This window comes from Pristiophorus japonicus, chromosome 2, assembly GCF_044704955.1.
Source record: "Pristiophorus japonicus isolate sPriJap1 chromosome 2, sPriJap1.hap1, whole genome shotgun sequence".
NCBI lineage: Eukaryota > Metazoa > Chordata > Chondrichthyes > Pristiophoridae > Pristiophorus > Pristiophorus japonicus.
Window position 1 is genome coordinate 368,821,742 of NC_091978.1, and position 21,607 is coordinate 368,843,348.

The following is a 21,607-nucleotide window of genomic DNA, read 5'->3' on the forward strand; positions in this document are numbered from 1 at the left end:
CAGGGAGTGATGGGTGACCGAGACATGGTGCGAGTTAGGACACAGGCTGCCGAGTCAGCTGCCAATAATTTGCACTTTTTATTTTCAAATTCAGAATTGAACATCTCGCAACTGAATAGTTATTTATTTTACAGTGGACATTACAGTTTACCGCAATGGTTTCCATGGTGATTTAAATGAGACGTTCTTTGTCGGCGATGTGGATGAAGGATCGAAGAAACTGGTGCAGACAACGTTTGAATGCCTAATGCAAGCTATAGATTCAGGTGAGGGTGTGGCACTGAATTATTCCATCATTAAACACTAACGAGTACAAAAACATAACTGGAAAATATCCAGGTGTATTTCTCAATTATAGTATCCCCTGGTACCCAGTTCCCTAGAAAGGTACACAGGATTGCATCGGCTATGCGGCACAGAAGCAGGCCATTCGGCCCAACCAGTCCATGCCGGCGTTTATGCTCCACTCGCGCCTCCTCCCGTCTTTCCTCATCTAAATCTATCAGCCTAACCTTCTATTCCCTTTCTCCCTCATGCTGTTCGCCTCAACCCCTCCCTGTGGTAGCGAGTTCCACATTCTCACCACTCTCTGGGTAAAAAAAAGTTTCCTCTGAATTCCCTGTTGGATTTCTGGGTGACTATCTTATATTGATGCTCTTCCCCGCAAGTGGAATCACTCCCTCTCCTATCAAATCCTTTCATAAATTTGAAGACCTCTATTAACTCACCCCTCAGCCTTCTCTCCTCACGAGAAAGCAGACCAAGCTGGTTCATCCTTTCCTGAAGGGTATAACCGTATTGCAGTCCACCAGCGGACAGACAAATCATTAACACCATTGACGTTGGTGGCAGTACGCAACACTACATTCAGGTTACCTGAGCAATGATGTATATTGTTTTATTCTGCACCTTGTGTAAAAAAAAAGAGACTTGCATTTCTAGAGCACCTCTCTCAACCACAGGGCTTTCCAAAGTGCTTTACAGCCAATTAAGTACTTTTTGAAGTGTAGCTACTTTTGTAACGTAGGAAACGCAGCAGCCAATTTGCGCACAGCAAGCTCCCACAAACAGCAATGTGATAACGACCAGATCATCTATTTGTGATGTTGATTGAGGGATAAATATTGGCCAAACACCAAGGCTAGCTCTGCTCTTCTTCGAAATTGTGCCATGGGATCTTTTAAGTCCACCTAAGAGAGCAAACGGGACCTCGGTTTAACGTCTCATCCGAAAGATGGCACGCCCGACAGTGCGGCACTCTCTCAGTGCGGCTCCTCCGACAGTGCGGCACTCCCTCAGTGCGGCTCCTCCGACAGTGCGGCACTCTCTCAGTACTGCCCCTCCGACAGTGCGGCACTCCCTCAGTGCGGCTCCTCCGACAGTGCGGCACTCCCTCAGTGCGGCTCCTCCGACAGTGCGGCACTCCCTCAGTACTGCCCCTCCGACAGTGCGGCACTCCCTCAGTGCGGCTCCTCCGACAGTGCGGCACTCCCTCAGTACTGCCCCTCCGACAGTGCGGCACTCTCTCAGTGCGGCTCCTCCGACAGTGCGGCACTCTCTCAGTGCGGCTCCTCCGACAGTGCGGCACTCCCTCAGTACTGCCCCTCCGACAGTGCGGCGCTCCCTCAGTACTGCCCCACCGACAGTGTGGCACTCCCTCAGTACTGGCACTCCCTCAGTACTGCCCCTCCGACAGTGCGGCACTCCCTCAGTACTGCCCCTCCGACAGTGCGGCGCTCCCTCAGTACTGCCCCTCCGACAGTGCGGCACTCCCTCAGTGCGGCTCCTCCGACAGTGCGGCACTCCCTCAGTACTGCCCCTCCGACAGTGCGGCACTCCCTCAGTGCGGCTCCTCCGACAGTGCGGCACTCCCTCAGTGCGGCTCCTCCGACAGTGCGGCGCTCCCTCAGTACTGCCCCTCCGACAGTGCGGCGCTCCCTCAGTACTGCCCCTCCCACAGTGCGGCGCTCCCTCAGTAATGCCCCTCCGACAGTGCGGCGCTCCCTCAGTACTGCACTGGAGTGTCAGTCGAGATTTTGTGCTCAAGTTGCTGGAGTGGGACTTGAACCTACAACCTTCTGACTCGGAGGCTGACTGCGATCCAAGTCTAGTTATTCAAGATCTGTCTCTTTAACAAGTTCTTGTTCCATTTTAACTCAGCTGGTTTGATACTATTATTTTTTAAGATGACTCCAGAATAACCTTTTAATTTTCTTTGCAGTGAAGCCAGGTGTTCGGTACAGGGAATTGGGAAATATTATACAGAAACACGCACATGCAAACGGCTTTTCAGTAGTTCGAAGCTATTGCGGGCATGGGATCCACCGACTGTTCCACACTGCTCCCAATGTGCCACATTACTCCAGTAAGTCATATCTGTTTTAACCTTGTGCAAGTGAAACACTTTAGTTTAAAAGCAAAACACTGCAGATGCTGGAAATCTGAAATAAAAGTGCTAGAAATGTTCAGCAGGCCAGGTAGCATCTGTGGAGAGAGAAACGGAGTTAACGTTTCAGGTCGATGACTTTCCGTCAGAACGGGAAAAAGTTAAGAGATGTAACCAGTTTTGAGCAAATACAGAGGCGGTAAGCACAATAGGGAAGGTCCACCCTTTCACAGACCTTCCCTTAGAGGTGCGATATACTCCATAATAATCACTTTTACCAAGTGTTTGCTGTCAGTATTTTACATTTTTAGCTTTAAGAATAGTTCTTTGTTTGTGAAGCAGGTGATTTCGTCCAACATGTTGGTTGAGTTCTCCTGTAACCCAAAACAAGTTAACTCTCTCTGGGTCAGTGTCTAGTAATGTTTTGCTAGTGACTAAATCTCAAATGTCACGGAGATTTATAGCTTTGGCTCTTAGTTGCAGCAATTCAAAGTTAATCTTGTTGCCCTGCTGTCTTCCCATAGATCGATGGTCCTCTACTTCAAATATTTATCAAATTTTCCCTTGAAAGGTGCTTGGTTTCTGCCTCAACCACTCCTTGTTGCCAAATATTAATGATCATTTACCTCTCTCGGTAAAGGCATTTCTCCCAGTACTCTTTCATAAGAACATAAGAAGCAGGAGTAGGCCATTCAGCCCCTCGAGCCTACTCTGCCATTCCCTTAATATCCAAAAATCTATCGATCTGTGTCTTAAATATATTCAATGACTGAGCCTCCACAGCCCCCTGGGGCAGAGAATTCCAAAGATTCACCACTCTCTCCGAGTGAAGAAATTTCACTTCATCTCAGTCCTAAGTGACCGACCGCGTATCCTGAGTCTCTGACCCCTGGTTCTAGACTCCCCAGCCTGGGGGAAACACCCTCCCTGCAAATACCCTGTCAAGCCCTGTAAGAATTGTGTGTGTTTCAATGATATCACATCCCATTCATCTAAACTCTAGAGAATATGGGCCTTGCTCTCACTGACCATTTTAAATTGGTATCTCTGTCATTGACTCCCCAACAGAATTCGTAGTTTTCCCCTATAAACCCGATCAAAACCCTTCATAATTAAAACAAATCTCTCTTAAATCTTAGCATCGCCTGCACCCGTGCAAATAGCCTCAGTACCTGAAGTCTCTGACAAGTGTAGTCTCCTATCCCTGGCATTAACCTGCTGAATTAACCTGTAGGGAGGTCTTATTGCAGTTGTACAGGGCCTTGGTGAGACCATACCTGGAATATTGTGTTCAGTTTTGGTCTCCTAATCTGAGGAAGGACGTTCTTGCTATTGAGGGAGTGCAGCAAAGGTTCACCAGACTGATTCCCGGGATGGTAGGACTGACATATGAGGAGAGACTGGATCGACTGGGCCTGTATTCACTGGAGTTTAGAAGGATGAGAGGGGATCTCATAGAAACATATAAAATTCTGACGGGACTGGACAGGTTAGATGCGGGAAGAATGTTCCCGATGTTGGGGAAGTCCAGAACCAGGGGTCACAGTCTAAGGATAAGGGGTAAGCCATTTAGGACCGAGATGAGGAGAAACTTCTTCACTCAGAGTTGTGAACCTGTGGAATTCTCTACTGCAGAAAGTTGTTGAAGGGTTAGATATATTCAAAAGGGAGTTAGATGTGGCCCTTACAGCTAAAGGGATCAAGGGATATGGAGAGAAAGCAGGAAAGGGGTACTGAGGTGAATGATCAGCCATGATCATATTGAATGGTGGTGCAGGCTCGCAGGGCCGAATGGCCTACTCCTGCGCCTAATTTCTATGTTTATAATCTCCACTGTACGTACTCTATACCTTTAATGCCTGTTCTGTAATGCAGTGCTGAAAATTGCACATACTGCTCTCATTGTGTCGTACATCTTTACCATTACTTTTTGTACACTCTGCCCATGTACTGCTGTTAGTTATTTATCAAATAAATAGTGCTCATAACTCGAACTGGTGATTTTTATTTTTACAAAAGTGATCTATATAACTAGTATCAGATTTTCTATTGCGTTACATGTTATAAGAACATAAGACGCAGGAGTAGGCTACACGGCACCTCAAGCCTGCTCCACCGTTCAATAAGATCACGGCTGAACTAATACATCCACTCCACCTTCCCCCACTATCCCTATATCCCTTGAATCTCTTAGTGCCCAAGAATCTGTCGATCTCAGCCTTGAATATACTTAACGACTGAACATCCGTTGCCCTCTGGTATAGAATTCCAAAGATTCACAACCCTCTGAGCGAAGAAATTTCTCCTCATCTCAGTCCTAAATGGCCGACCCCTTATCCTGTGATCCCCTGGTTCTGGACTCTGCAGCCAAGAGAAACATCCTCTCAGCAAATGGAAGCATTGAGGCTGGTGATTTATTGCAGCAAGTGTCGTTCGGATCCAATCTCGTTTCTAAAAGCAGTAAATTACTGCCGACCCTATTCCTCAGGTTCCAGATCTGTGGTATGTTGCTGAGAGAAACACACAGGCAGTACAAATGCAGTGCCAAACTTTTTTTTCAACAACCAATATGCAAAAACTAGGTACTGTATGTTCAGCGAATAATAGTTAGAAACATAGAAATTAGATGCAGGAGTAGGCCATTAGGAATGAGCCTGCACCACCATTCAATATGATCATGGCTGATCATTCAACCTCAGTACACCATTCCTGCTTTCTCTCCAAACCCTTTGATCACTTTGGCCGTAAGGACCATATATAACTCCCTTTTGAATATATCTAACGAACTGGCCTCAACAACTCTCTGCGGTAGAGAATTCCACAGGTTAATAACTCTCTGAGTGAAGAAGTTTCTCATCTCGGTCCTAAATGGCTTACCCCTTATCCTTAGACTGTGACCCCTGGTTCTGGAACTCCCCAGCAACGGGAACATTCTTCCTGCCTCTAACCTGTCCAATCCCATCAGAATTTTATGTTTTTATGAGAATAAATATTTGAATAAATTATATTGTTATAAGGAAAAGTACAAAAACAATAGACAGGGCAAGATCAGCAGGTTCATCAAGCTTGTCGTGGTGCAACATATTGATCATGGTTTCCTTTTCAACACCACCCAACTGACATAAGAAATAGGAGCAGGAGTCGGCCATATGGCCCCTCGAGCCTGCTCCGCCATTCAGTAAGATCATGGCTGATCTGATCATGGACTCGGCTCCACTTCCCCGCCCGCGCTCCATAACCCTTGACTCCCTTATCGATCAAAAATCTGTCTTATCCCCATCTTAAATACATTCAATGACCCAGCCTCCACAGCTCTCTGGGGCAGAGAATTCCACAGATTCACGCCCCTCAGAGAAGAAATTCCTCCTCGTTTCCCAACTCTGCAATATCCTGGGCGCAGAGCGGGAAAAAACACTCGGGAAATTCCTGCTCGACGACTCAAGGCGATCAAATTCTGTGTAATGGTTTTGTATATTACAGGTCGCTAATATCTGCCTCTGTGCTAATTAAGACAGAAGCTACAATTGTAACAGTGAGATTTTTTTTAAGTTTAACCGTGACTTTGTTGTTGTAGAAAATAAAGCTGTTGGAGTGATGAAACCTGGACACGTGTTTACGATTGAACCCATGATTTGTGATGGTAAGCTGTGAACTATTTTGTTTTGCTACAGCTGTACAGGGCGTTGGTGAGGCCACACCTGGAGTACTGCGTATAGTTTTAGTCTCTTTATTTAAGGAGGGATATACTTGCATTGGAGGCAGTTCAGAGAACATTCACGAGGTTGATTCCTGGTATGAAGAGGTTGTCTTATGAAGAAAGTGTTGAGCAGTTTGGGCCTATACTCTTTGGAGTTTAGAAGACTGAGAGGTGATCTTATTGAAATGTCTAAGATTCTGAAGGGGCTTGACAGGGTAAATGTAGAGAGGATGTTTCCCCTCGTGGGGGAATCTAGAACTAGGGGGCATCGTTTCAGAATAAGGGGCCGCCCTTTTAAAACTGAGGTGAGGAGGAATTTCTTCTGAGGGTCGTGAATATTCATTGGATATATTCAAGAGGGAGTTAGATATGGCCCTTACGGCTAAAGGGATTGAGGGGTATGGAGAGAAAGCAGGAAAGGGGTACTGAGGTGAATGATCAGCCATGATCTTATTGAATGGTGGTGCAGGCTCGAAGGGCTGAATGGCCTACTCCTCCGCCATTCAATAAGACCAGATCAGCCATGGTCTTATTGAATGGCGGAGCAGGCTCGAGGGGCCGAATGGCCGACTCCCGCTCCTACTTCTTGTGTTCTTATGTAAGGTTTTATTTCATTTGTGCGCAATTGGCAGACCAATAGAAATCTCGGGAAGGTTGGGCTAAGTCGGTGGTGCCTTTATTCCGCATTCATAAAAAACCCACAAACTGGTTTGAAAACCATTCTCTCTGGTATTCTCGAGGTGCGAATAAATTCAAATGGCAGCAGCAGTGGGAGGTTTTATTGGTTGCCTTTTAAAATTTGGAGCAGATTAATAAGGCCATTTAACTTTTTTATTAAAAAGAAGTGAACCAATCATCGGGATTAATTTCTAGAGGATAGAATTGAAAAGCAGAGAAGTTAATGTTAAACTTGTATCGAACCTCGGTTAGACCACACTTGGAGTGCCGCGTGCAGGTCTCCATATTACAAAAAGGATATAGAGATACTGGAGACGGTTCAAAAAAAGATTCACAAAGATGATACCAGAAGTGAGAGGTATACTTATCGGGATCATGGCTGATCTGATATTGGCCTCAACTCTACTTTCCCGCCCTCTTCCCATAACCCTTAACTTCCTTATTGTTCAAAAATCTGTCTAATCTCCACCTTAAATATATTCACTGACCCAGCCTCCACAGCTCTCTGGGCCAGAGAATTCCAAACGTTCACCACCCTATGAGAGAAGAACTTCCTCCTCATCTCTGTCTTAAATGGGCGACCCCTTATTTTGAAACGATGCCCCCTAGATTCCCCCACAAGGGGAAACATCCTCTCGGCATCTACCCTGTCCAGCCTCCTCAGAATCTTATGCATTTCAATAAGATCACTTCTAAGTCTTCTAAACTCCAATGAGTACAGGCCCAACCTGCTCAACCTTTCCTCATAAGACAACCCCTTCATCTCAGCAATCGACCACGTGAACCTATGATTTACTGTAGATGTAAGTGGTTTTGATGTTTTTAAAAATTTTAAATCTAGTTTTTGCCTCTCCCAGGAGATTACATGGCTTCGGTTGGGGTGGACTGTAGAAAGTTTCAGTATAAGGGGTGTCGCAGTTGTGTGAGGCGGACTGGTTGGGCTGGGTGCTCTTTGACTTTCCGTCATTGTTCATAAGTTTATATGTAACCTTTAGGGCTGCTGACCGAGGGCCGTGTGGCTCTTTGTCGGCTGTCGCGGACATGCTGGGCCGAAATGGCCTCTTTCTGCGCTGTAACTTTCTATGATTCTAAAAACAAAACGGAATGCCCTATTGACGTAAGGTATGTGTATTTTCTGCGTGGCAGGGGCTTGGCACGATGAGACGTGGCCTGATAGTTGGACGGCGGTCACAAAGGACGGCAAGCGTTCGGCGCAGTTCGAGCACACCCTTCTGGTCACGGAGACGGGCTGCGAGATCTTGACCCGGCGTTTGGAGGACAATGGACGCCCTTATTTTGCATTGCAGTTATAACCCGGCAACCCCTGCTGTTGTTCCTGCCGGCAGCCCCCCACTCCCCATTGTCTTCACCGGGAGTTCAGTCAATGCCTTAAGGCACCGATCTGTCTGTCTGTCTTGTTTTTTTTGGTTCGAGTGTTGCAGAGCACTGGTTGCACAAACATGCCTATTTTGCAATATATCTTGTCCCTTTCCTCCTCCTCCTCCTCCTCCTCCTCCTCCTCCTCCTCCTCCCTCCCAGAGTGCCTCTGGTCCCAATGCCAATTCCTTACTGCTTGCATCTTAAATGTTTCTTCATAGAATAAAATTCATGGCTTCTATCTGTTAGATCGTGGGCTATCGTAAAAAGAAAGTTGAAATTGTCACTAGCTGCTGTAAGATTAGCTGGTATATTTCCCACTGAGATTTCTTCTTGTGGACATGAACGTGTGTGAAAATGACGGACAAAGACACTGCTGGCTCAAAAGAGAAACGCATTCGTTACAAACTAGCTGGTCAAAGACTCTTCCCTCATCGGATATGACTTTAAATGCTGAATGTTTCGGTGATGTTATTCTTGCTATTGGGCGAAAATATTCAACGCGGTCATGAGAAATATTCTTTGCCCAAATTTAAAATTTGTACCTTGATTTAGACAAGCTTAGTTTTTTTTTACCAAATAAGATTAGTAAGTGTGTCTGCTTTTTCCTGATGCTGGTCATAACGTTTGGTGCATTACTTTTGGTGTATTAAGGCTTGGGGTATGTCAGAGTGGGATTTTGCGTTTCATTTTTTAATTTTCCTGTTAAATCTGACCATATTGCTGAAGCTGAAAATCAGATGAGACCACGCTAATTGTATAGATAGCTGTTTACAGTGCCCTGTGACTACAAGTACAAAACTGCCCCTTGTAAATCTAGAGAATCATAAATACCATTGGGGAAAAACTTTGCGCCACTTTGGTTACATATTGGTACCCCCCTGCAGTGTAAGTCGTACTCTGAATTGAAGGTGTGTTAGAAAGGATAATTGCTTTCTCAGACTGTAACTCAGGCAAGTTGTTTGGGGTAGAAAACTGGAGTAATCGCCTTACTGTACTTTATATCAGTCGGCCGGTTTTAACTTGAATAGAGCTGAACACCAAACCCAAGTGGAAAAACTTGACTTACTTTTCTTGAACTGTGATCATAATCGCCAGATGCTTCTTCTTTCTGAATTGCGGTTCTTGGAAGTTGGCTGCTTTCCCCGTGAAAGCCCGCGCTCTCTCTCAATTTGTCGTGACGTTCCCTACTTCACAACTTAGTGGATTAACCAAATTTGCCCCGGAGATGGGTAGTGAAAGGGTTAGCCCCTTGTTCCTCAAATTGCACTGAATGTCGTGAAATCTCAGCCTCACAGCCAACTAGGGTCCAAATCTGATCAATTTATACATAGGGAGGTGGAGCAAAGTCATCGAAAATTCTTCCCCCTTCCTAAACTCAACTGTATCCTATTTGCTTTTTTGGAACAAGATGACTTTTAGTTTAAAAAGCTTTTTATTTTAATAAAATAAAAATCTGCGAGAGAGCATTGTAGTTTGGCAGCAGTGGTGCTTGGAATATGGTCTGAAGGAACATTAGGTTGTTCTCGTCGCCCTTTCCTCCCAATTATTGGAACATAGTCCTGAAGAGCTCCTTTTTTTAAACAAAAAAACCAACAAGACTGAGACGGATCCATCTGGGTGTAAGCATCAGAAGCAGCTCAGTGGGTGGTGTAAATGGTGCGGTAAATGTCATAAGTAAGTGGCTCCATAGTGTTAACAAATATAAATTGTACATAATGGTGGGGGGGGGGGGGGCAAACCTGATGCATTTGCTTAGATCGGAATAAATATTTAACGTTGTTGGCCCTTCAGTGCAGTTGTGGTCCTTTACCGATTTGTAGCCACAGTGTCCTGCCACTGTATAAAAGCAAAACATCATATCTGTCGCTGGATCCACAAGCGTCTTTATTCTCATTATCATAGTCAGTCCCTCAAAATCGAGGAAGACTTGTTTACACTCAGCGAGTTCTCAGGTGACTGTACAGTTCAATACCGGAATTACAGTCTCTGTCACAGGTGGGACAGACAGTGGTTGAGGGAAGGGCAGGGGAGGGTGGGACAGGTTTGCCGCACGCTCCTTCCGCTGCCTGCGCTTGGTTTCTGCATGCTCTCGGCGACGAGACTCGAGGTGCTCAGCGCCCTCCCGGATGCTCTTCCTCCACTTGGGGCGGTCTTTGGCCAGGGACTCCCAGGTGTCGGTGGGGATGTTGCACTTTATTGAGGAGGCTTTGAGGATATCTTTTGAAGCGTTTCCTCTGCCCACGTGGGGCTTGCTTGCTGTGTAGGAGCTTTGAGTAGAGCGCTTGCTTAGGGAGTTTTGTGTCGGGCATGCGGACGGTGTGGCCCGCCCAACGGAGCTGGTCGAGTGTGGTCAGTGCTTCGATGCTGGGGGTGTTGGCCTGGGCGAGAACACTGACGTTGGTGCGTCTGTCCTCCCAGTCTTTATTCTGCTGCTCCTATCAATCACGACTCTAGGCCGGGACTGCAGCCACGGTTAAACGAGTTTAGTAAGTTGCTGCTAGTAACTGGCTGGAGCGTTCCCATGTTTCATGTTCTTGTTGGTTTGATGGCCTTGGTAAAGTCCCAAGGAGAAACTTAATGCGCTCTCGTTGCCCGCCATTCACTTTAGGACTGTTTTGTTTGACTTTCTATTGGCAATCACCAAATGTCCTTTTTTTTTTTAAACCCCCTGTAAGTCCTCCTTGAAACCCCGACTGTGCCTGAGTTCAGTCAATTTTGACCTGGAGTGCTGGTCAACTTTGTGCCATGGTGCAGTCCTCTGCAGCTTTAACAATGAGTCTGTGTTTGGGACGAGCTCCGGAACGGGCCTCTGGATACAATTGTGTCTTTGGATAGAATTGCCCCTGAAATGCAAACGGCTTCCCACACGCAGTGGAGCCCAGGATAAAAACGTGCACGTCCCTATCCTGGCTTGCCTGATGTAGTTGTTCCCTATCTGTGATGGCTTAGCCGTGTGCGTGAGTTGTCTCGGGGTGGGGGGCGGGGGGGGGGTGAAATTGCCACCCAGCTGTGAACAAACGCAAACATTGAACTCACTTGTACATAACCTCTGTTGTAGTAGTAAATGATTGACCGCTCGCCACAAGATACCTCGCTCAAGGGGAGTACAAGGCAATGGGCAATCAATCGTTGTCTGAAATCTGACTGGTTGGGAGAGCCAGGGTTGTGTCGGTTTAGTTAGTAATGAATTCTCAAGTGAAACATGCATTTTGTTCATGTCTGTGTTGACACATCGGTAGTTAGTTGCTGCATTTTTAACTAGCCCTGTATAGCACTGAAGCAATTTCAAATTTGATGTGCGTGCTGTATCCATCCACTATGAAAAGGTGCACACGAGTTTTTAATATTTTAAACTATCAGCTATGATTCTGAGGTTACATTCACCACTATTACTAAAGAAATTAAAACGTTTTGTAATACAAGTAACAGTGAAAGTGACCTTTCATTATTCCCCCCCCCCCCCCCCCCCCAAACTCCAACCTTACAAAGTGTAAAGGAGGTTTACATCAAGTTGACAACTTCAAGTGCGTCTAGGTTTTTTATATATCTGTTTTAGCCTGTTTTTTCCCACCAGTAGTAGAATTTGAAATGTCTTTACATTTAACTCTTGGTGCCGAGATCTGATATTGTGGTTGTTTTCTGAATTGAAGAAGGTTGATGGCTTCATATATTAGTATAAATAAAACTATATTGAGCAGTCTGCAAGAACTGCCACTGAGATAAGCCATGTTGAGTTTTATATAATGTGATGTGCGAAGAATAAATGAGTTACACACTGCTTGTCGTATCACTTTCCTTGCTGGGAGAATACATGTCGGTCACGGAAAAAAGCTTCCTTAATAAACAGAATATTTTTTTAAATGGTGAGAAACGTTTAAATGTTGGTGTTCAGAGAGATTTGGGTGTCCTTGTGCAAGAAACACAGCTGGCATGCAGATACAGCAAGCAAGGGAGGCAAATGGCATAATGTCCTTTATTGCAAGGGGGTTGGAGTACAAGAGTAAGGAAGCCTTACTGCAATTGTAAAGGGCCTTGGTGAGACCACACCTGGAGTACTGCGCACAGTTTTGATCTCCTTATCCAAGGAAGGATATACTTGCCTTGGAGGCAGTACAACGAAGGATCACTGGATTGATTCCGGGGATGAGAGGGCTGTCTTATGAGGAGAGATTGAGTAGATTGGGCCTATACTCTATAGAGTTTAGAAAAATGAGAGGTGATCTCATTGAAACATACAAGATTCTGAAGGGGATTGACAGGGTAGATGCTGAGAGGTTGTTTCCCCTGGGCTGGAGAGTCTAGAACCAGGGGTCACAGTCTCAGGAGTTGGCCATTTAAGACCGAGATGAGAAGGAATTTCTTCACTGAGGGTTGTGAATCTTTGGAATTCTCTGCCACAGTGGCCTGTGGATACTGAGTGAATATATTCAAGGCTGAGATCAATAGATTTTTGGACTCGAGAGATTCAAGGGATATGGGGGTCGGGCGGGAAAGTGGAATTAAGGTCGATGATCAGCCATGATCTTGTTGAATGGCAGAGCAGGCTCGAGGGGCCATATGGCAGCCTGCTGCTCCTCCTACTTATGTTCTATTCGGGGAAAATAGACAAGGGTATAAAGGAATCTGGAACCAAGCTGCATAGATGGAGTTAAGATACAGGTCAGCCATGATTTAATTGAATGTTGGAACAGGCTCAAGGGGCTGAATGGCCTATTCTGGTTCTTCTGTGAAGAGTCACAAGCAATGCACCCTTTAATTTTGTGTTTGGGTGCGTGGACCCTTTAACCGGCAGCGCAGCCTTTCCATTTAAGAACCGGCTGCAGGGGTTCCTCCAAACCTCCACTGATCGCAAGTTCATCGTCTCAAACTTACACGGGTATACGAGAAGAATTCTGTCAGTCACATCTAGCGCTGGGTTGTCTACACATTTCCATATAGTGTGGGGGCGGGAAGGGAGGTTATGTGTCTTTAACTTCTTGTCTGTTGAATTTAATAGCGACATCTTATTGCAAAATTAATGCAAAATTATTCCTAGGCCAAAAATCTAAAAATTTGACGAACTTTTTTCAAATGCCTTTTTGGAACTCATATAGTTAGTTCACTTGAGTTAACTCCTCAAAGTTGAGGAGCTTGGTCCCACAGGATTTTTTGAATCCATATTGACTGCTGTTTATCAGGAATAAACTCAAGGGTTCTCTGTATAATCAATTCCATTATTTGTTGCTTGTATCTGGTCACCCTTTTTGAGTCTAGGCCCCATTTTGGCCTTGTTGCCAATCTCGTGGCACTTGTCCGATGACTCCCTCAATGGATGGCAGTGCCCTGACCAATCCCCTCCCTGGCCTCTCAGTACGTGGGATAAACAGTTATCCCTGGTGATTTATTTGTTTTTAGCCTGTCTCAGACTTGCATCTCATTCACAGTAATGCCACACACTTTTTAATTTCTCTCTGGAAAAGATCATTTTCTCGCTTTTCCCCATCTTAATACTTGGAAGAAGTAGTTGCTCGGAATATTTACTTGTTATCTTTTATCGTTTTCACCTTTTGGTGCCAGTGATTTACAAGCAGCATGCAATTTACAAACTTCCTTAGTAACATGTCGGGTACAGGAACAGTGGTTATGTTGCTGGACTAGTAACCCAGAGGCCTGGACTAATGATCCAGAGACAAGTGTTCAAATCCCACCACCCACCAACCTGGGGGATTTGAATTCGGTTAATTAAACACATTCTGGAATAAAAAGCTAGTATCAGTAAGGACGACTGAAACCACCAGATTATTGTAAAAAAAAAAACCAAGGGGTTCACTAATGTCCCTTAGGGAAGGAAATCTGCCGTCCTTACCTGGTCCGCTCTATGTGACTCCAGACCCACAGCAAAGTGGTTGACTCTTAACTGCCCTCTGAAATGGTCGAGTGAGACATTGTCAGTGCGAAGTATAACAGCACTGTGGGAGTACCTTCACCTCGTGCACTGCAGCAGTTCAAGGCAGCGGCTCACCACCACCTTCTCTCGGGCAGTGAGGGATGGGCAATGAATGCCAGTCATGGCAGCGAACAAATTTTTAAAAAACAAGCTGTCTCCAATTGACCTTGGCCAAGCTCAGACGATGTGGCCTTAACGAGGGCAAATTAAACCATTCCACTTGGCAGTAGACTAATTTTTTTAAAACACTGATTTATCATGAGAAACACTACTGGAGTTCCCTTAGTATTTTTAATGTGTCGTTTTTCTGTCTCGAAAGATGTGGCATTACTTGCACCATGATTTCTATCCAATTATCCATGTCATTACCAGAAGATGGATGTTCTACCACTGGAAAATAAACAAGGAAATGGCAGAGACTTTAAACAAATATTTTGTATCAGTCTTCATAGTAGAAGACACTAAAAGCATCCCAATAATAGTAGAAAGTCAGGGAGGAAATTAAAACAATCACTATCACTAGAGGAAAAAGTACTAGGCAAACTAATGGGACTAAAGGCTGACAAGTTCCCTGGACATGATGGCCTGCATTGTGGTCTTAAAAGAAGTGGCTGCAGAGATAGTGGATGGATTGGTTGTAATCTGCCAAAATTCCCTGGATTCTGGAAAGGTCCCAGCGGATTGGGAAACCACAGATGTAACTCCCCTATTCAAGAAAAGGGGCAGACAGAAAGCAGGAAACTATAGACCGGTTAGCCTAACATCTGTCGTTGGAAAAATGCTGGAGTTCATTATTAAGGAAGCAGTAGCAGGTCATTTGGAAAAGCATAATTCAATCAAGCAGAGTCAGCATGGTTTTATGAAAGGGAAATCATGTCTGACAAATTTATTAGAGTTCTTTGAGGATGTAACAAGCAGGGTGGATAAAGGGGGAACCAGTGGATGTGGTGTATTTGGATTTCTAAAAGGCATTCGATAAGGTGCCACATAAAAGGTTATTACACAAGATAAGAGCTCATGGTATTGAGGGTAATATATTAGCATGGATAGAGAATTGGCTAACTAACAGAAAACAGAGAGTCCGAATAAATGGGTAATTTTCAGGTTGCTCAAACTATAACTAGTGGGGTGTCACAGGGATCAGTGCTAGGGCCTCAACTATTTACAATCTATATTAATGACTTGGATGATACAAAGATAGGTAGGGAAGAAAGTTGTGAGGAAGACAAAGAGTCTGTAAAGGGATATGGATAGGTTAAATGAATGGGAAAAAATTTGGCACATGCATTATAATGTGGGAAAATGTGAGGTTATCCACTTTGGTAGGAAGAATAGAAAAGCAAAATATTATTTAAATAGAGACTACAGAATGCTGCAGTACAGAGGGATCTGGATGTCCTCATATATGAAACACAAAAGGTTAGTATGCAGGTATAAGGGGGATGGAACATAAAAGTAGAGAAGTCCTGCTACAATTGGACAGGCGTTGGTGAGGCCACACCTATTGTACTGCGTATAGTTTTGGTCTCTTTATTTAAGGAGGGATATATTTGCATTGGAGGCAGTTTGGAGAAGGTTCACGAGGTTGATTCCTGGGTTGAACAGGTTGTCTTATGAGGAAAGGTTGAGCAGGTTGGGCCTGTACTCATTGGAGTTTAGAAGAATGAGAGGTGATCTTATTGAAACATAAGATTCTGAAGGGGCTTGACAGGGTAAATGCTGAGAGGATGTTTCCCGTTGTGGGAGAATCTAGAACTATGGGGCATAGTTTCAGAATAAGGGGTCGCCCATTTAAGACAGAGATGAGGAGGAATTTCTTCTCTCAGAGGGTCGGGAATCTTAGAAATTGTCTACCCCAAAGAGCTGTTGAGGCTGAGCCATTGAATATATTCAAGGCTGAGATAGACTGATTTTTGAACTATAAGGGAGTCAAGGGTTTTGGGAAACAGGCAGGAAAGTGGAGTTGAGGCCAAGATCAGATCAGTCATGATACTGAATGGCGGAGCAGGCTCGAGGGGCCGTATCACCGCCTCCTGCTCCTATTATGTTCTTTGGGATAGGCTAATGAATTCGGTCTAGATTATCCACAGAGTTATTCCGAATTGCTTTACGAAGTCACTTACTAGGTTGAAAATGTTGTCAGTTTATTCCCCCAGATTGAATGTGTCTTCTGTGAATGTGCCCTTTGTACATAATATATACAAAAATGCAACTGATTCAAAACCTAATCGAGAGTCTTGCAGTATTTCTTTCTTACAGATGCTCACATTTTATGCAAATTGCTAACATGCTATAAACAGAAAGACTTGCATTTACATAGCGCCTTTCACCACCTCAGGACATGCCAAAGCACTTTACAGCCAATGAAGTACTTTTGAAGTGTAGTCACTGTTGTAATGTCAGAAACATGGCGGACAATTTAATTTGCGCACAGCAAGGTCCCACAAACAGCAATGTGATAATGACCGGATAATCTGTTTCAGTGATGTTGGTTGAGGGATAAATATTAGCCAGGACACTGGGGATAATTCCCCTGCTCTTCTTCGAAATAGTGCCCTGGGATCTTTTCCATCCACCTGAGGGAATGCTGCACTGTAGGAGATGAGACGTTAAACCGAGGCACCGTCTGCTCTCTCAGGTGGACGTAAAATATCTCGTGGTACTATTTCCACGGTGTCCTGGCCAATATTTATCCCTCAATCAACAAAACAAAAACAGATTATCTGGTCATTATCATATTGCTGTTTGTGGGAGCTTGCTGTGCGCAAATTGGCTGCTGCGTTTCCACATTGCAACACACTCGCCTCTGAGTCAGAAGATTGTGGGTTCAAGTCCCACTCCAGGAACTTGAACGCAAAAATCTAGGCTGCTGTTCCAGTGCAGTGCTGTCGGAGGTGCTGTCTTTTGGATGAGTCGTTAAACCGAAGTCCCATCTGCCCTCTGAGGTGGATGTAAAAGATCCCAGGGCATTATTTCGAAGAAGAGCAGGGGGAGTTCTCCCCGGTGTACTGGGGCCAATATTAATCCTCAATCAACATCATAAAAAGAGATTATCTGAATCATTATCACATTGCTGTTTGTGGGAGCTTGCCATGGATTGGCTGCCGCGTTTCCCACATTACAACACTGACTACACTCCAAAAGTACTTTCTTGGCAGTAAAGTGCTTTGAGACGTCCGGTGGTCGTGAAAGGCGCTATATAAATGCAAGTCTTTCTTTTTTTCTAGTGAAGTCTTTGAATACATGGGGACACAAAGCAGGAAGTTCAGAATGAAAAGGGAACTTTTTTTAAACAAAGTGTATAAAAAGTCCATTGAAGCAGGTGGTATTTATGGGAATGAAGTATATTTTTCATACAGACGATCTTGAGGAACACACATGTTATATGTTCATACATGAACAATGGTGACTGGAATTTTCAATCCATTGTTAAGAGCTTTTGTCAGTGGGGTTAAGTTGTATCCAAGAGGATGGGCTGATTGGGCCTTAAATTAGAGCCTTTTCTATTAAAGATTATTGTGCCTTCAGGACTGTACTGTCGGGAGTGAGATGTGATTTGAATGACATTTTTAGGGTATGACTTTACTACAAGTAGGTAGGGATCTGTAATATAGGCACCTGTGAGGATGCTCACAGGTTTGTAGAGATGTTGAGTTGGAAGTGGCTTAGCCAGTCATGTGATGTTCGCAAGACTCAATAAAACCCCAGCCAGTTGGGTTCGGGGGATCCACGATGGTTGTGAGCCTGGTGGATGAACTGGTAATGTGTAGTGTGATTGTTAAACCTTTGCTAATAAACCAACTAGTTCTTAATAGCAGTGTGTTGCTATGAATTCTTAAGCAAAGAACCCATGAAGCAAATACATTACAGGATCATAACCACTTTCCTACTTTAAAGATTCTTACTCTAAAAATCTCCTTTAAAACTGTTGCATTTCCATTCCGTTCAATGGCAGAATGTGCTTGGGCAAATTTTCAATTCAGACCAACAGGGATGTACGATATAATCGGACACATCTGACGCTTCAGTTTACCTCAAAAAATTTACTGTAACAACTCTGCATGCTCATTAGTTGCAAACCCTTCCCGAGGTCTGCCTCTGTTTTAAGCTTTATACAAGTCAGTCTTACTATGACACAACCTGCCACCCAGTATGGGTGAAGAGGCCACGTTCAGCACTTTGGCTTGATGCTTCAAGCCCGCGCAGGACGTTAGCTGTGAGCTGTGTTGGCAAGGAGTGGCAATCCGTCTGCTTCTTTCCTGCATCTTGAGGTCTCTGTTTATATCTGAAATATTGCAAGTTGTAATACACGTGATAAGCACATGATTAGTAACAATATTCTTAAAGTGACGCAAGATTTCCGATGTATAATACTTAAATACAGCCTGCTCTAACAGCCTGGAGTACTGCGTACAGTTTTGGCCTCCTTATTTAAGGAGGGATATACTTGCATTGGAGGCAGTTCAGAGAAGGTTCACCAGGTTGATCCACTTTGGCAGAAATAATAGAAAAGCAAATTATAATATAAATGGAGAATAATTGCAAAGTGCTGCAGTACAGAGGGACCCGGATGTCCTTGTGCATGAAACACAAGAAGTTAGTATGCAGGTACAGCAAGTGATTGGGAAGCCAAATGGAATGTTGGCCTTTATTGCGAGGGGGATAGAGTATAAAAGCAGAGAAGTCCTGCTACAACTGTACAGGGTATTGGTGAGGCCACACCTGGAGTACTGCGTACAGTTTTGGTCTCCTTATTTAAGGAGGGATATACTTGCATTGGAGGCAGTTCAGAGAAGGCTCACTAGATTGATTCCTACAACTAAATATGAAGGGGTTGTCTTATGAAGAAAGGTTGGGCCTATACTCATTGGAGTTTAGAAGACTGAGAGGTGATCTATTGAAATGTATAAGATTCTGAGGGGGCTTGAGATGCAGAGAGGATGTTTCCCCTCGTGGGGGAATCTAGAACTAGGGGGAATAGTTTCAGAATAAGGGGTCGGCCAATTAAAACTGAGATGAGGAGGAATTTCTTCTCTCAGAGGATCGTGAATCTTTGGAATTCTCTGCCCCAGAGAGCTGTGGAGGCTGAGTCATTGAATATATTTAAGGTGGAGATAGACAGATTTTTGAAGGATAAGGGAGTCAAGGGTTATGGGGAGCGGGCGGGGAAGTGGAGTTGAGGCCAAGATCAGATCAGCCATGATCTTATTGAATGGCGGAGCAGGCTCGAGGAGCCAAATGGCCGACTCCTGCTCCTATTTCTTATGTTCTTATGTTCATTACACCCTCGTAAGTCTGTGTTGCAGGGAAAACTTACTATTTTTTATTTTTCCCTCAATCAACATAAGAAAAAAAATGATCTGGGTCATTATCACATTGCTGTTTGTGGGAGCTTGCTGTGCACAAATTGGCTGCTGCGTTTCCCACATTACAACAGTGACTCCACTTCAAAAGTACTTCATTGGCTGTAAAGCGCTTTGAGATATCCGGTGGTCATGAAAGGTGCTATATAAAGTCTTCCTTTCTTTCTGATGCAAAACTTGAAATTTCAAAAATTAGCTTGAAAGGCTCTTTTCAATAACATTAAAATGTCAATGCAACAACAACTTACATTTCTATAGCATCTTTAACATAATAAAACGTCCCGAGGCGCTTCACAGGTGCGTTATCAGACAAAATTTGACACTGAGCCAGATAAGGAGATATTAGGGCTGGTGACCAAAAGCTTGGTCAAAGAGGTAGGTTTTAAAGGAGGAGAGGCCGGGAGGCGGAGGGGTTTAGGGAGGGAGTCCCAGAGCTCGGGGCCCAGGCAGCTGAAGGCACGGCCGCCAATGGTGGAGCGATTATAATTTGAGGATGCACAAGAGCTGAGAATTGGAAGAGCGCAGAGATCTCGGAGAATGGTAGGGCTGGAACTGCCTTCCTAAACCTCGTCCCTTCTCTACCTCGGCCTCCTTTTAAGATGTAAAATCTACCACGTTGGCCAAGCTTTTCGTCTCCTCTCCTAATATCTCCCTGTGTGGCTCAGCCTCAGAGGGTTCGGCAGTAGCGGGCCGGAAGTGCAAACTGCCGGGAAAAGCGCCGGGGTGAATTTCGCGAGCGCCGGCCCTTCGACACCGCCGCATGGCCGCTGTTTTCCGGCGGTAACGGGCCTTATCGGGAGGCTGAACTTCGACCCTCACAAATCTGTCCAAAACGTGAAGATGGTTTTTGAACACCACCCTCGCAGTCCTAGATAGGATATGAGAAAACAACATCTTGTAGCACAGAAGGAGGCCATTCGGCAATATCGTTCCTGTGCCGGCTCTGTGAAAGAGTGATCCAATCAGTCCCACTCCCATTGCTCTTTCCATAGTCCTGCCAATTGCTCTTAAGAACATAAGAAATAGGAGCAGGAGTCGGCCATTTGGCCCCTCGAGCCTGATCCGCCATTCAATGAGATCATGGCTGATCTGATCCTGGACTCAGATCCACTTCCCCGCCCGCTCCCCATAACCCTTATTCCCTTATCGCTCAAAAATCTGTCTATCTCCGCCTTAAATTTATTCAAAGACCCAACCTCCACAGCTCTCTGGGGCAGAGAATTCCACAGATTTACAACCCTCTGAGAAGAAATTCCTCCTCATCTCAGTTTTAAATGGGCGGCCCCTTATTCAACGACTGTCCCCTAGTTTTAGTTTCCCCTATGAATGGAAATATCCTCTCTGCATCCACCTTGTCGAGCCCCCTCATTATCTTATAAGTTTCGATAAGATCACCTCATTCTTCTGAACTCCAATGTGTATAGGCCCAACCTACTCAACTTATCTTCAAAAGTCAACCCCCTCATCTCCGGAATCAACCGAGTGAACCTTCTCTGAACTGCCTCCAATACAAGTATATCCTTCCTTAAATACGGAGACCAAAACTGTATGCAGTACTCCAGGTGTGGTCTTACCAATACCCTGTACAGCTGTAGCAGGACTTCTCTGCTTTTATACTCCATCCCCCTTGCAATAAAGGCCAACATTCCATTTGCCTTCCTCATTACTTGCTGTACCTGTATACTAACTTTTTGTGTTTCATGCACAAGGACCCCCAGGTCCCTCTGTACTGCAGCACTTTGTAATTCTTCTCCATTTATATTATAATTTGCTTTTCTATTATTTCTGCCAAAGCGGATAACCTCACATTTTTCCCACATTATACTCCATCTGCCAAATTTTTGCTTACTCACTTAATCTGTTTATATCCCTTTGCAGATTTTTTGTGTCCTCCTCACAATTGGCTTTCCCACCCATCTTTGTATCATCAGCAAACCTGGCTACATTACACTCGGTATATTGTTGTGTGATAGGTGACCCTTACAACCCAAACACCCTACACTAGATCTTTCCTTCCTTTAATGACTCACGCTGACTTACTAAGCTGTTTTGCATTATTACAATGAGCTTTGGGTAAAGCCCCTATTGATATAACAGAAATAAACTACTGTTAGACCGTCTGCTTCATACCTGGCTCTTTCTCCAAGATTGAGCCTAGTTTATTGTGATGTGACCTG

At 44.7% G+C, this 21,607-nt stretch overlaps 1 protein-coding gene across 1 annotated transcript in view; it reads left to right on the forward strand.

The window, feature by feature from the left end:
• metap1 (methionyl aminopeptidase 1) overlaps positions 1-11,919 on the forward strand; it is a 44,155-nt gene extending 32,236 nt beyond the window's left edge. The window contains exons 8-11 of the mRNA XM_070862539.1: positions 135-266; positions 2,222-2,365; positions 5,961-6,026; positions 7,908-11,919. Coding sequence (XP_070718640.1) covers positions 135-266; positions 2,222-2,365; positions 5,961-6,026; positions 7,908-8,074 — 509 coding nt within the window. The 3' untranslated portion in view covers positions 8,075-11,919. The remainder of the gene's footprint in view (positions 1-134; positions 267-2,221; positions 2,366-5,960; positions 6,027-7,907) is intronic.
• Positions 11,920-21,607: the final 9,688 nt, after the last annotated feature.